General features: G+C 43.2%; 2 protein-coding genes across 2 annotated transcripts; one reads left to right on the forward strand and one right to left on the reverse strand.

The window, feature by feature from the left end:
* The first annotated feature begins 1,210 nt into the window (after positions 1-1,210).
* On the forward strand, positions 1,211-11,553 carry vwa5b2 (von Willebrand factor A domain containing 5B2). Its single transcript, XM_076097340.1, is given in 20 exon segments — positions 1,211-1,349; positions 1,895-2,110; positions 2,982-3,207; positions 3,333-3,490; positions 3,725-3,856; positions 3,937-4,061; positions 4,180-4,356; positions 4,467-4,577; positions 5,164-5,366; positions 6,405-6,519; positions 7,061-7,544; positions 7,639-7,976; positions 8,166-8,403; positions 8,483-8,821; positions 8,911-9,048; positions 9,547-9,675; positions 9,753-9,803; positions 10,274-10,385; positions 10,573-10,696; positions 10,792-11,553. Coding segments are annotated over 20 exon segments (4,317 nt in total).
* A 548-nt stretch (positions 11,554-12,101) lies between these two features.
* alg3 (ALG3 alpha-1,3- mannosyltransferase) lies at positions 12,102-16,337 on the reverse strand. The gene is made up of 9 exons (XM_076097710.1): positions 16,111-16,337; positions 14,951-15,050; positions 14,709-14,856; positions 14,291-14,451; positions 14,001-14,121; positions 13,683-13,888; positions 13,418-13,495; positions 13,108-13,251; positions 12,102-12,983 (listed from the first exon to the last, which is right to left on the reverse strand). Exons 1-9 carry the CDS (start codon positions 16,289-16,291, stop codon positions 12,809-12,811), a joined length of 1,314 nt encoding a protein of 437 aa, XP_075953825.1. The 5' UTR covers positions 16,292-16,337; the 3' UTR covers positions 12,102-12,808.
* Between the last annotated feature and the right edge of the window lie 17 nt (positions 16,338-16,354).

The following is a 16,354-nucleotide window of genomic DNA, read 5'->3' on the forward strand; positions in this document are numbered from 1 at the left end:
TTGGTAGATATTTGCATTCGAATTTCAGACAGAACTTCATGATGTTATTAGGTGCATGTGTACTGTTTACATCATTCATTCTGTACCATGTGTTGACATACTGTAAGTAAAACCACACACACAACCAACTAATAATGTTTAAAGAAGTCATTATCTGCTTTTTTTGTCTCACTGATAAAGCTGAGCACACTGTCTGGCTTATTCATCAGCTTTGCCAAAGCTGTAAGTCTCAGCCGTCTACAGGGGGGGTGTGATGTAGTACTTACTTTAGTGTGTATAGTGACAGCATCAGTTTGTCCTTCTATAACCAACCAGGCATTTATTATTTGCCTGTTATGAGCTGAGAGCACAGTAGCCAGATGGAGGCTGTTGATCTTGTTAAAAAGGTAGATGTGAAAAAGCCATTACCTGGACCACAGCAAACACACACACACACACACACATGCACATGCACGAACAACTATACGCGTGTGTGCGTGCACACAAATGCACATACACACAGTTTTGTGCAGTCTACCATTCGCTACGCTGCAATCTGCACACTGGTCTTTGCACCTGCTGCACTTAAAGTTATTAAGTGGTCAATCATGAAGAATTATTGCGTACAGCTTGAGTTATATAAATGGAAACTCCAAAGGAAATTGGGTCTAGTTGGTGGTTTGTTTTGTTACCAAATTTCCGTTAAAGATCAGAAGAGTACAGTCAATCATTTCTTACTTTCTAGGTTCTTGCAGTTAACTAAGAGTGCAGTTAAGTAAGAGTTAGATGGTAACGTAAGTTTACATACATTTGCATACAGGTCGGCCACTGATCGCATATGATAGGCATGGTGCGTAGTGGAGTAAGTGCTGACCTGCAAAGTTAATGATTGACGAAGCCTCTTACACTCAAACTATCACAGTTGGTTGCTAAGAGCCTGAGGAGAGGAGATAGCTTGGTTACATGTCCAATAGCTGATGTGTACATACATTATAGATATCTGGCAGGCGTATGCAGTATACATACAAAATGTGAAACCAATGGACATTTTAATTAATGCAGCAAATATCAGGTCTGATTTACAGAGATTACTGGGATTGCTCTGTGAATGGAAAAATGAGAGAATTTAAATGCACACTCACATATTCCTCTTCCTGCCTGCTCAGACTATTTCCCTTAGCTGTGTTCTCATGCAACCAGCAGAATAGAGGCGTGTTGCTGCCCTGGAAAGATGGTGGGACTGAGAAACTGCTCTACATGGGAACCATTGCTACTCAAGGCCTCCTGCATCAAGTCCTGTGCCAACGGCTGCTCCCTGGGCATCACTGCACACCTTACCTATGCTAATGCTGACATAGAGTCTGTAGAAGGTACATGATTCACTCTTAGCACAAGTAATAATCATAACAACTGTATTTTGAATGGAATTGCATTTGTATTTGACTCCATATGTCATCAAATCAGAAAAAGGAAGAAGTTGAGATGGGTTTGAGTTGGAAGAAAAGTAAACTGTTTTACTTTAGTCAAGCTTCAAAACAGAAGTACAGGATGTTGTCGGTGTGAGGTAACAAAATGCATTATTGCAACAGAAGAGGGATGAGGATTGATCCTTGAGGAACACCACAAATAACACCTACAACAAGAAAGGTTGCATTAGAGAATTCAAACATTTATTATATCAAGAGCAAAACACTTTAAGTCAATCTAAGCTTAAAAGTTGTCAAAAGTTGCATCTAAATGTAACAGGACCAAAATTGGTCAGACACCAAACATGTGAACAGTAAGCAACAGTCAATATTTATCATGCCCGTATAAGATATATTGTACTTAAATGTTATGTAGTTTGATTGCTTTCTAAATTAATGCAAAAGTCTGACATTATTGTTTTGTGTGTCAAACATTTTTGGTCATCTAGGTGTTTTTGTGTACCCTCTCGGGGAAAAGGAGGTTGTGGTCGGCTTCGAGGCTGTGATTGCGGGCCGGTTGGTGGGGGTCCAGATACAGAGCCGAGGGAAGCTTAAGGACTACTGTTCAGATTGCTTCCCTGGATCTGGTCTTGAAGGCCACTGTGGGAATGGCCGGGAGTGGGGCTGCTGTGGGAGCTCCAGCCTTGACATGCAATGCACCAACGGTGAGGATGGGAGGAGACTCCCTGTATTTTCTTTGTAGATAAAAATGGTCATTTGTACGATAATGTAATGTGGACCATTGCCTACTGCTGTAATGATCTGGTGTCTGCATGAATACAAATATAGCCACAGTCCCTTTTCAGATAGTTGAGGGAGGCAAATAGATTTGGCTGCCTGCCTAATGGTGATAGGGCGTTCACTTAGTACAAACGTATATCAACTTGAAGTGGGGAGTATTTTATTGGAAACGGTGATATCATGTGCATGGAATACATTCTCTAATACAGCCAACACAACACAGATTCAAGTAACCCTTTTGCAATCTTAGATTATTTATTTCATTTCAAGGCATGAATGATTTTATATTTGTCACTGTACAAAATTCTTAGGGGTTCAGTTTATTTGTTTGTTATTTTTTTGAAGGGAGGTTAGTCAGAACAATTTGTCTTTTTAATGTTCTCGTCCCAGCGGTACATTTTATTTGATTCATCTCTTGTGGGATTGATTTAATGAAATATCTTGACATGCATGTCAGTGAGTACTGGACTTTCATTTACAAGTAATTAATAAGATAATTAATATATATTTTGGCATTTAAACGGTGTGCTCTTTGGAGGTGCTGCCTAAAGCAAATGTCTTTTGATATTTTTATTATGATATATGTTGTTGATGTGTTTGCCATAAATACATTATTTTGAGATATTGAGAGAGGGCACTGTAGTGTCAAAAGAAGGATCTAAAAAATAAAGATGATGGGAGGGCCTTTTATTTTTTTTATAAAATAAAAAAAAGATGAGATTTAGGCCCGCCTCTGTCCACTATGTCTTTTTGAGTTGTTGTATGAACTGAGTAACTGCTGTATTTCTGCTTTAGGACATCTCATCCTGGACGAAGACCTTGAAAGAACCACCTTCATCGTGAGCACAGGCGTCATTGGCCCCATGGATATAGTGTCCGTTATCATAAGCACCACACTCGAACTCCCCACATTAGAAAATGGAGCAATCAGCATTGTCTACCCCACATTGCTGACACCAATCGTCACTGGCCAGATGACTCCAAGCAAGAGTGAAAACGGGGGGAAATCTGAAGAAACTGGGTATTTATGTCAAAAAACAACTCTGGCAACACAATTTTACTGAACATTATCCTTTTAAATGAATTAAATGTAACTGACCACTGTATTTTGTTTTCCGAAATACTTTACATTTCTCTCCTTCTCAGACCAACCAGCTGCTTTGGTGCCACCTCAGGAAAACAAGACCGGGCCCTAGGCTCTGAGCAGCAGTGTGCCTATTCCATCTTCACCAGTCCAGCTGCCAACCTGGCACCTTATGAACTGAACTTCCAGCTACTGGTCAGAGGGGCCTGCCTACTGGCCGGTACGGTTGACTGAGTCATTGTGATGTATTAGAATGGTGGGCAATCTCATTACAAAATAAAATGAACGGTTTACAGAGAGGGCCTGAATCCAAACACAGCCAGAACACAAAATCCAAAGGATAGACTGAGGACTCAATCACCTCTACAGTAAAAAAAAAAGTAATCATTACTTATCATAAATGCATATAACCAATGATTAGCTTGTCTTTATTTCTTCCTAAACTGGTTTATAGGACTGGAGAGCCCCACTCACGCTCTGAGGGCAGATGCAGACCCCAGTGCCCAAAGTGCCTCTGCGACCTACATCACCTTGGCACAAGAGCATCCGTTTGACAGACACATAGAGATCATTCTGCACCTCAGTGGTGAGTAGTTGAAAAGTGTACCTACTTTTTTCCTCCCCCAATACCTGAATGTGACTTCAATTAACAAACCTCCTCCACAGAACCTCACAGCCCATTGGTCATATTAGAGAGAGGCAGGCTTTCGTTCAGCCAGTATGAACAGCAGATCTACTCCCGTCGGGATTTCATTCGCTGCATTCGCAAAGATTCCCAACCTGAGAGGAAGGTTAGTGATTACTCATGCTGCTTCATTATTCACCATTGTAATCTCACAAGTGTCCCTATTCATGTACCCTGACGCTGTTACTGCATAAAAACATGCTGATGTTCCACTTGGCCTGCAGCTGGAGTTTGTGAGGAAGCGATACCACAAGGACATTCTGAGCAGCCCCGTCTTGATGCTCAATTTCTGTCCCGACTTGCTGCGTGAACCTCTGGAGCTGCACAAAGCCACCAGAGAACTGTTGTTCCTTGTTGATCGCAGCGGCAGCATGAGTGGCACCAACATCCACCATGTAAAGGTGAGCTGCAGGCAGGATGAAAACGTACCACTGAACCAGATTTTAGTCTTGACATTTAGAGACGTATGTTGATCTGGCTCCATCCTGTCTGTCCCTTCATGTTTCCGCAGGATGCCATGGTGGTGGCATTGAAGAGTCTCCCCTCTGGCACCATGCTCAACGTTGTGGGCTTTGGAACCACCATCAAGCCTCTGTTCACCTCCAGCAAGCTCTGCACTGATGTTAGTTTGATGCAGTAACCTTATAGATTGGATAATTATCTGTATCTGCCTTGTTTATAGGATTTTCAGTGAAACAAATCATGTTATTGTTAACATGTGCTTTCATGTTTATGGAAAGCAGATGTTTTTCGCCCATTTTGGACGATCTGTTCTATTTTGTCTAGCTTCTAATCCGGCAATATGCGTTGCCTTAGTAGCAGTGTATCAGGTTTTTTCCAGACCAGGGGCTGCAAGGACAAACAGTCGTTCCACATATTACTGAGCATATGGTGACCTTTCATGCATTTTCACTAAGGCACGAGATGTCCTTCCATCTCCTCGCCTGTCGGGCATGTTTGTCCAAAGTGTGATTCGAGGTGGTGTGAAGGCAGGTGCTAATGCATGTGTGTTTGCTCTCTCTTTATTAGAGATTTGCCGATTCAATTCTTTGCCACCCTCACAGGCTAATTGGGGAATCTTGACAACATGGGTGATGTTTGCACAGGCAGCGTCGAGCAGTTGGACAGATGTTGTTGGTTGATGCTTGCTTTTCCCACCTTTACTGTAGGTCTGATGGCATCTTTGCTTTTCTTCTTCTCTGCCTCAGGTCACTCTAATGCAGGCAATAGAGTACACCCAGAGGATGAGAGCTGACATGCGAGGCACCAACCTGCTGGGGGCGCTGTCCTGGGTGTACCAGCAGCCAATGCAGCGCTCATATCCTCGCCAGGTCTTCATTATCACAGATGGATCCATCAGCAATGTGGCTAAAGTGCTGGAGCTGGTCCGAAGAAACACGTGCGCTGGCAGGTAATGAGCTTAAACCTATCTGCAGTTAGATATTTGACCCATCATGTGTGAGGAAAGGTACAGCGAGGCACAAGGTGGATATCCAATCTGAGGCAAAAACACACACAAAATGGACATTAAGTCGAACAACTAGTTACCAAAGATGTATTCTATGGCTGGCGTGTGACAAGGAAGCAGAGAGGAATGGAGTGCAGTGAGTGCAGGCAGAATGAGGTGATAAATATGAAAGAGACACCATCTGGAGGAGGAAGGAGAGGAAGAGACAAGCAAACAGTGATCTTGAAGAACTGAGACCAAAGCACTGTGAAAGAAAGAAAAGAAAGGGCTGAGGTATTTTTTTCCCCCCCGCCCAGTAATCCCGTTAAGTGCTCTCTTCTGCAGTAAGAGACACGCCTCTCAGGTTGTCCTGAGGCCCTTCAGTAATGCACAATAACTCCATTTATCCCTCATTAGTATTCTCCTGATAGGCTGTCTTTCTCCACTGTATTTTGGCTGTCCCTTCGCATACTATGTAAATCTTTCGTTATTCTCAATACATTTCATTTCAATGAAGGACTGTTACATGTCAGTCTAACTACATGTAGTCACAAAAATAGGCCTTGTATTTAAATCATTGTGGTTTCCTGTCTTGTTATTCAGGTAGTACTAACAGAATCTGGCCAACCAGACTGACTTGCTGTTTTTAGAGACAGCACACAAGCAGGATCTCAGCCCTTTCAATTATTCTGTCCCCTGCTCTTTTCAAACTCCCAATTAGCCAAATGGCTTGTGATCCCTCTGAGTACCAAAATAACAGTTCTTTGTCTTTAATGACTCCAAATGTTCTCTTTTCTTAGACACATGGAAGCCTTTGTATGCTATTAGGGTTTCACAAATAGATACTGAGTTGCTGCAAAAGGCTCGTAGTGGATTTGTTTATATGGGAACACAAGTCCAGAGCACATTGTACATATAGTGCAGGCAGTGCATCAAAGACCACGCTGTAACGCAATAACTTTAATTTAATTTTGAAAATGGAGAACTGTATCATCTATGCAGATGCTTTGGCCTGGGCCTTGGGCCTCGAGCCTGCAGGAGACTCTTGCAGGGCGTTGCCAAACTGACAGGAGGGACGACAGAGTTCTTGGATGATGAGGAGAGACTTCAGCCCAAGGTCAGCAGCAATGCAACACTGCCACCTATTGGAAGAAATATAGATTGCAGAACAATTATAAGCATGAGCTTACTTTCTTACGAGATAAATACATACAGATTTAGTTCTTCACATTTGCCTTTCTGCATATCACAAGCCATCAGCAGTGAAAGGTAAAGTACATTTTCTCAAGTACCCTTCTTAAGTATACTTTTCTACTTTACTTACTTACTAGCTACACCTTGAACAGCTACAGCAGTAAATTACTACTTTCAGTCCACAATGAGGAATCAGTTTTACTACTAATAATGAAATACCACATGGGCAATACCACATGGGCAATTTCTCTGCACAAGTACTGTGGTTTTGATACTTTCAGTACATTTTGCTGATGATACTTATGTATTTTTACTTGAGTACAATTTTGAATGCAACACTGGAGTATTTTACATGAATGTTTTGGTACTTTTACTTATAATCTGAGTACTTCTTGCACCACTGGCCACTATTCAGTTGTACAAATGAATTGTAAAGCCTTCAATTTATAAATCTATCTCATCAGTTAATAAAGTCTCTGAAAAAGGCCTTTGAACCTGTGCTGACTGACGTACGGATTGACTGGTATCTGCCAGAAAACATGGAAGCTTTTCTTTCCCCCAATGAAATCCCTCCGCTCTACCCTGGGAATCGTCTGATTGGATATTGCACTCTATATGATATGACGAATTTCAAAGCAAAAAGGACAGAGGTACACGTAACTACATTCTTTAAAAGTACGTCTGTGTGTGTCTGCATAGAAAAGCAGATATCTAATCGAACTTTTTTATAGTCTCAAGGACGCGGCTATAAAGGTGTAGACCGAGGCTCCACGGGTTCAGTGTTTGGACAGTCAAATGATGAGCTTTCACCTTCCCCTGCCGCCGAGTTAATGCCTGTGGTGACATGTGCCGATGGCGCCAACCTGGAGGAGGCGCTGAGGGAGATTTCCAGGGAAATCTCCTCTGAGTTCTCCTGCGCCAAAAACACAGATCCTGGAACCAGCCCAGGTCAGTCACTCATCAGTGGATCTTGTAGTGAGTATAAATCAAGACTGGGCACCTCATACCATTGTGGTTCGTGTTGGGCTTTTATCCGCTCTAGGTGTGGGGCTAGACTGGTCCAGTGACGTGAGGAGGAGGATCCAGGAGAGCTCATATATCCAGGAGCAGTACGTCCTTACTCGCTGCTCCCTCAGTAGTGAGCGGAGTCTTCAAACACAGTCCCACTCACACATACACGCCTCGTCCAACTCTGACTCTGCAGGCGGGGTCTTTCTCCCGGACCCTCACTCCTCTGGTTCAGTGCTGGAGACTGGGTCTCTACCCCAAGGCCTTGAAAAGATGCCCCCTCCAGAACAGAGGTCGTCCCTGTCTCGCTGGGCAGACTCTGCATGGCAGCAAAACCTCTCAGCAGAAACCCCCGATAACGGGGCAGAAAAGGTGCAATTGATAGTACTGTATACACATCATAGAAGTACTGTAATGTACAAAATATCACAACTAGATACAGTACAAACAGATAACCCGAACATATTTTAAATGTAGACATATGTGGTTGCAAGGAAAAATAAAATAGCAGTCTAACCTACTTTTTTTGAACCCAGTTGCTTTTCCCTCTTATACAACCAGAGTGAGCGTCTGGATGGAGGAGAGGAGTCTCGTAGGAGACATAAAGTACTGGCCCGTTCAACCATGGCAGCACGGAGTTTCTCGTCCCCCCAGGGCGAGCTGGAGATGCATCGCCTGAGGAGAGCTCTGGAGAGGGTCTCCTTCGACCAAACGCTGGGAGGGAGACTGGACGAAAGCGATGGGGAGACAAAGCCCCCATCGAGAGGCACACTGTCCCGCCGAAGCCTCACTGACTCTAGTACGCTATAGTTCTAAGAAAAGCAGGATTACTATTTTGCCTCCAACACATATTTATTCTTTCTCACTCTGACCCTCAGATGGACTCCTGTTCCCTGCTTCTCCTCTGGACTGGGACAGCTTCACAGACCCAGAGTACCTCTTCACTGCTGCACCACCGGAGGATCCTCCGCCAGGTCAATGCCGCTCGCTCATTCACGGCCTGTTGAGCGGCAGACCCGTGTCCTGGGAGGTCACCGTGGACCTGGGGCACCTCTGGACCCCTGAGGTCCAGGAGTCACCAGGAGTTGAGGGGTGTGGAGAAGGAGGAGGAGGAATAGGAGGGGAAACATGGGATGAGATCATTCACCAACTGACTGCTCGCTCAGTTATTAGGGACTTTGAGAAGATGGCAGAGAAGGAGAGCGACTGTGGACATGGTGAGGCTTAATTTACTACTTCAAACGTTTATATCACGTTACCTTAAGTTATTTGGTATACGCTCTGTCTACCCCTTACTGTTTCTTAGGTTCAGCGAAGCGATACCGCATGAAGGCTATCCAGACCAGTAAGCATTGTAACATCATCTGCATGTACACAGCCTTCACTATCACTGATAGCAACCCCAACAAAGGCTTGCAGGACAGCACGGACGTCCAAAACACAGGTGTGGCTTACTAGCAATCCATTTTTAACTGAAACCCTATGTTCAGAACTTGGTACGTGCAGTTTGAAAGATGTTGGCATTCATTAGGCAGCAAGGGTCTGTTTAAAGATGCTTCAGTGTTGCATTATGGGAATTTTAGGATTAAGTGTTTTTTCGTTTTTGAGCCACAGCCTGGATTATAAATCAGGATATAATTTAGCCACCGCTTCTTAGTTTTGGACCATTCCTTTTTTTAATGCGTTTCTCGTGAGTTCCCATCTTAATGATACTAATGCTCACTGGAGTGCACCTTTAATATTTATTTTTGTGGGGACAAGTACATAGTTTCAACCAGCACCACATAAATCATAACCTTCATAGTCTAAAATCGTTTGCAACGCCTGTTGCATAATGTTAAAATGATGAGGAAAATACTGATTTGATCTCTTACACCAGGGTAAAGTTAGTCAATAACACAATTTTGTCTGTGTGTGTGTGTGTGTGTGTGTGTGTGTGTAGGGATGCATTTGGGGAACAGCCGGAGTTCCCAATCAGGTAGTCGCAAGCAGAGGGCGTATTCTGTTGGTTTAGGCAGACGGCGCACCAGCAGAGACAGTGAAGAGGTCGAGGACGCCTGGAACTCTACAGGTAGACAGACTGAATGATACCAGCACCCATTTCTGTTTTCAAGACTTTAGGTCATCAACAATCTTTGTATCTCTCAGACAGAGATGACACCCCTGCCTCACCCTGTAGCCTTACATCCTGGGACTCTAGTAAGTATTGTCGACTCGATCAGTGAAAAAACATTGTAGTGCGAGTGTAGTCTCGAGCTTAGAGGTGTCTTATCAGAAAGTTCATTCAAATCTCAAGGTGAGTCTTTACTGAAGGAGAAAAATCTGAACCGCTCTCTCCTGACTTGATTATGCGCACCCGCAACCCCTGAGGTAGTCCTTAAAGGATCAATTTACCCAAATTACAGAAAGAACAAAAAAAGATTTCCGTCTTCACCCCAATGCAAAGAAAGCCGATGGATCTTTAAACTTGCAGCATTGAAAAACTTTAAAAGCAACATTTTCTTCCAGAAAAAAAATAGCCCAAAATGTTTAGAGCAAGACAAAAATGTTTTTTAGGTCTATGTCATGTAAAGGGTGAATTGAGCCTTTAAATACAACCACAAACATCACGTTATCACTGTGCTGATGACACAATACTGTTTATGTTTTATCCCACACTGCTTTCTCAGATGTAGGGGGCAGTGCGTACTCTGCTACAGCGCCAGCAATGACAGGTGCCTCATACACTCGTTCACAGCGATCCATCGAGAGCAAGTCAATGGAAAGCTTCTTTGGCGCCAGGTAAAAGTTTCACTCCAAATTATAATTCTTGTGAATGTGGCATTACAGTGTAAAGGGGACTTCGTAGCAGTGCTTGTGCTCCAGTTACTTCAGAGAGCAAACTTTCTGTTTGGGGTGTGCATTATGTCTACATCCAAATGTATGGATATTCAAAGGCCAAAAATCCAACCTCTTCTGTATATTCCAGATTTCCATTGGGCAGACTCAGGTCCTCCATTTCATCAGGAAAGCAGGTTCCTCTCAAGTCCCACTGTCTGTCCGCAGAGACGGAGAAGCAACCTGAAACTGAAGCTCCAGACTACCTGCCCTTGGTGAGCTGTGCAGACACGGATAACACCTACACTTAAATACACACACAAGTGTGCAAAGACATTTATTAATCTGTGTCTAAATGGTGTCTAATCAGGTGCATCTGCAGCTGGCATCGGGAGCTTTTCTTCTGACAGAGATCTACTCTGACTGTGTCCAGATCCCCCTGGACCGTCTGAAAAGGGCTTCACCCTACAGCCTCCACCGCCGCAGTCTCAGCCCGCCATTCCGCTGCACATCTCCCAGTGCTCCGTCTTTATCCGCCTCTAACAAGCCTTCTGGTGCTCCTACCAGCCACCATGTAACATTTTCTCCTTCTTCTTGCTCCCTTGCCAAACCAACTGCCCCTCCTTTCCACCACACTCCAGACGACACTCCCCTGATGCTGGAACCAAGGCTACGCCGAAGACACCCGTCTGACCGAGACCCTGTCACCTCGCCCCCTGACCTCCCCAGCTCTGAGGAGGGCTCCTTGGAGCTATCTGTCGGACCCTCTCAGAGCCTGAGCCACGGCCAGGCAGATAGCGGGCGTGGATCAGAGACGGATGTATGTGAAGGCTCCTCAATAGAGCCAGCTGATCTCCAAGGGAACAGCCAGTTGGCTCTAGAGGACCTGGAGGGCTCGAGCTGGGCCACAGCTGTGGCTCTAGCCTGGCTCGAGCACCGCTGTGCCGGCTACTTCATGGAGTGGGAGCTGGTGGCAGCAAAAGCAGACTTCTGGCTGCGCTGTCAGGAGCTGCCCGAGGGAGTGGACCCGGCAGGGCTGAAGGGAGCTGCCAGACAGCTGTTCCTGCTGCTGCGCCACTGGGACGAGAACATCAAGCTCAACATGTTGTGTTATAACCCCAATAATATGTGAGACAATGATCTCTGAGGAAACCGAGTCCGATCTACAGATTAGCATAATAATTTGTTACCGATAATAACGACTCCTAAAAAGGGACGTCTCTACGTAGACGAGGAATCCTGTATTTTATCTGCAGGATCAACTAATACTATAACCTAGTGCCAAGTTCATTCAAATATTAAGTTGCACATGACTTTAAAAAAAAAGAAAATCTATTTAAGACTTTATATTTATGTCGAAAGAATAATCTCAAATGACAGACCAAGTGGCCTTTGATCCTAAATCTGTATATTGCTTTATGCAATCACAACAATGCCTTGACCACCTGAATGGGCTTTTTGTAGTCTATATGTAGTCAGTACTTTGCCAAATGTATAATCACAGTCAGTGTTGAATGAGTATCATTTTGATTATGAGGATGATTATTTGATAAACTAATGAAATCTTACTTTAAATAATGAATGTTGGGAAAATAAAATAAAAAAACAGTGGAATTCATACATTTGTTGTAATATGTAACAAAAACATACATAAAAGAAGAAGAAGAAGAAACTTCAAGGTAAAGTGGCATCTCTGTTTAATATAAAATGTCATGTGTTTGCGGTCTCAGTCTATACTGCCAACTGTTCACATTGCATGTACTTAGTGCTGAGTGAAGTGAGCCACATCAATTATGTAACAGATTAGACAAATAGCCATGATTGTCTACGGCTTAGTTTTACACATTTGTGTAAATTATTAACGACTAACTACTGGATAATATTTTTGGCCTTGTACTGAAGAATACTGCAACAAGTGGAAATGCTGCAGCCTACTGCCCGATTGCAATTCATTTAAAGCTTTTGGTGCTACGTTCAAATTCTGTAACATATCAATGATGTCTTTCTATTTTTTTATAATATCAGAATATCAAGTAAAGGAAAAATGACTTGGCCTGTTGAAAGTCACAATCTCCTCTTAGCGCTCTACTCCACTCTTGAATCTGAACATGAAACCTGCGAATCACTTTTCTTTCTCGTTTCATATCTTTAAACTGCAAAGGGACGACTTCATCATGTAGGCATCTCTCTGCCGACCGCACCCACACATTATCTTCCTTCACTTTAATAGTTAGCTGAGATGTGAAGCATTAAACGGCTCCTTGTATTCACTTACAACACAGTCTATCCCTGTGACCTCACTCTGCACCGGTGTGAGGATCAGAGGAGGGTGGTGGAGGCTGTTCAGCAGCTGATTAGACTTAAATATTGACCAAACAGGCTGTGGCTCACTGGCGCTTGTCCTTGACGGGTGTGTGTTCTTGTGTTTCTGCGGAAGGCAGCGGCGGAGCCAGCCACAGACAGAGGAGGATGATGAGATGACAGACGTGGAGGGCGGCGGAGCTGCTGTTTGTAGAGGGGTAGGTGTTCCAAGAAAGCTCAATCAGACCCAGGATAAGAACCCTGAACACAAGGAGAAAACAATATAGCATCAACATTTGATCGAGCGTTTGGTGATGTGCTATGCTGTAGGTCTAAAACTAATCAAAAATATAACTTGTAGCTTAGTATGTAGACGCCCTCTTACCTGAGCAGGTGGGCCAGCTTCTTGACTCCTCCGCTCCAGAGCAGGTAAGGCAGCGTGTGGAAGTACCAGACGTAGAACTGGTAGTGCAACGAACGACTGAAGCACATGCCAATGAAGTTAGAGCTGAACAGAATCAGCACCATCTGTGATTTTCTGTTAAGGTCTGATACATAAGCCAGGGAATACTAAAAATATCATTTACTCTCTGACCAATATCATGCAGACACCCAGCAGTAAAAGTTATAATGACAATGCTGATTTGTCCTTTAAGGAACAATACAGGAGTAGATTCAAATGGAACAAAAGGATATGATCAACAGGGATCTTCTGAGCAGGTCTTTTCCTCTTGCTTGGCTCCTTGAGCAGTTCGAAGATGCTTTCTCCTGGCCTTGTAAGAGAAAATAGTTACTTTTAATAGAAAACAAAATTGTAATTACACCTCAGATAAACTACTGACTGCTGTGTCGTGGAACAAAAACTGGCATGACTTTCATGACATTAACTCCTGATTTATTACAGCTCAAGTCAAACTAGAAGGCCAACGGTAACCTTGGCACAGCCAAAGTCTCTCTCACCTCTTCCAACGGCGGAGAGCAAAGAGCAGCAGGGCTAGCAGGTGGACAGTCAGCAGGAGCAAGTGGAAGTACCGATTCAAGAAGAGCCATTCTGGCAGGAAGCGCCAGTTGACCGTCCACTTGAACATAAACTGACGGCCAAGGTCAAACGCCTGGCTCATGTAACCCATGGGATTCTCCAGGAGGAAAGGCAGACCTAGCAGAAGCTGTGATATTAAGACAGATTCATTTAGAGATGATGCTTGACCATACTGGACATTGTTAATAAAATATGCCAGTTAAACCATCCCTGGTTTTATGTCATAGGTCATCTTTTACCTGTATACCTGCACATAGACAAAGTTTGGGAATTGTCCGGATTAGACCAAACTCAGACAGGAGGAGCAAAAGTAGTCCCGGAGCAAAAAGGAGCACATTCATTTTCACAGACACTGCTAAACTGTCAGAAACAGAGGAAGATTAGGTTGTTATTACATTATGCAACGCATGGCAAAACAAATAACTGTATGTTTGAATATTTACATACATTACACAGCAGATAACTATTTCCTCCACAGAAAGCCATCACATGAAAAGCTGCATTGTGCTGTTAAGGAGTTCACACTTGCCTGTAAAGGCCGCAGCCCAGAGTCCAGTATCCATCCATGAAGAGGTTGACAGCTGCAAACAGCAGCATCATGGCCACAGGGTCATTGAAGAGACGCAGCACAAAGATGGAGTGTATCCGATAAGAAGCACAGCACACAAAGAAGAACACATAGGGAGGAACCTGGGAAAATTCAAAGAAATAAAGAAATATATAATTATGGCAATAAAAAGGGAAACTACACTCATTGGTGTTTCAACAAGAAATTGGGTATTGGCATACATAATAGACATATATACAGAATATTCAAGTTAAAAAGTAAAAAGTACAGAGAAATAGTTTAATGCTGACTCAATGGCCTCACAAGCACAACACTACAGTTTAGTGAGCAAATTGTATAAGGCCACATGGTAACTGAGGCTTTAGTTACACAGACTGACCTTCTTAGTGCGGTGGTACACCCTGAAGACGAGCAGCAGTGTGATGAGGTAGAAAGCAGCAAATATGTACTGGGCCAGACGGATGTTCACCCCACGGCTGGTAATGTAGTAGAGCGCTGTGAAGATGTAGACAAAGCCAGCCGGGTACCTGCAACAACGAGGTGCTGATTTATCCTGCACTGAAAACCACATGTAACTACAGGGTAGAGAGACCTACATCACATGAAACCTTTGAAACTCACACCAACGGGCCGGTGTCTCCTTTGAGCTCGGTGTAGTCGTAGGTACCATTGATGACTCCCTCTACTTCATCCATGTAGGCTTTCCAGTCTATCTCGGTGTCTGCAGTAAAGAGCAGGAATCGGGGATTGTGAGCGATGGGGAAGGTTACTGTCAGTGCTGTGTTGTTTATGTTTATATATATATATATATATATATATATATAATAACTGTACCAACATCATCGTTTTTTACTCTACTGAATATAATTAATTTTCTTTGGCTATACTTTTTTAAAAATATGACAAATGCCCATCAAATATCTTGGTCCAAAGTCCTATAACTAATTATTTGACATCCAAAAACATCCAAAAGTCTTCATCTTTTGATATGGAACCTCCATATCAATAAAACCAGCTCGTTGCATTTGTGAAGCTGCAAATTGTTGGTTCATAATTGACTAAAACGCTTCATCAATATCATATCATAAACTCTTTCAGCATGACTGTGGACATGTCAACTAGTGCTGAAAGGGTTAGTTGATTGATCAGTGAACCATATTGTGTGTGAAATATCCTTTTAGTTAGTTAACATGTAGAAAATGTCAAACATTCACTGGCTCCAGCTTCCCAACTGTGAACATTTGCAGTTTTTTTATTTATTTAATAGCTTTAGGTTCTGGACTGTTGATGGGACGAACCAAGAAAACAGAAGTTTTGATCACTATTGACATTTTAAAGAATTTATTGATTGATCCAAATTAATTGATGAGATTAATTAACTAATCAATTATTATTATTAATTGTTACAGCCTTATATCAGACAAAGAAGTAAATTTGTTAAAATAAACTATGACATAATCATGCTTGGAATACAGGAGTTAACGTATGTTGTCAGTGGGCAGTTATTACCATGCTTCTGCAAATTCAGATTAACGTTGTTGTCGTTAAAAGTAGCTTGTTTAGCTGCATGTTTTTGATAGAAGTTGCTGAAAAATAATAAATGGCGTTCAACACTGTAACAGCACAGACGATCTTATGTGGTCATGCAAGGGCAGAAAATTCCCTTTGACAGGTGGCAGAGTAAGTTAGTAGGTTTGCTAATGCTAGCTACTTAGCGTTCAGATAGGTTCAGAACAATGACAAAGCACCATAGCATGTTAACTAGCCGCGCAGCTACTTACATGCTACTTTCTGTATGACCCACACATTGATCCCGATCTCTAGGAACCACAACACTGAGACGACCAGTAACGTGTATTCCGTCTTGAACAGGACCATATGTTTGTCCTGCCACAGTGTGTGAAGTTTCCCCCACAGTGCGGACGGGGAACCCGGAGATTTTCTCCGCACACCTCCTGCCATCTCGGCGGCGTATGAAGCGACCACAGTGGCTGCGACGGCGAGAGAGAGAGAGAGAGAGTGCAA

The sequence above is a fragment of the Anarhichas minor genome, unplaced genomic scaffold, assembly GCF_050575085.1.
Source record: "Anarhichas minor isolate MPS153535 unplaced genomic scaffold, ASM5057508v1 ptg000024l, whole genome shotgun sequence".
Lineage (NCBI taxonomy): Eukaryota > Metazoa > Chordata > Actinopteri > Perciformes > Anarhichadidae > Anarhichas > Anarhichas minor.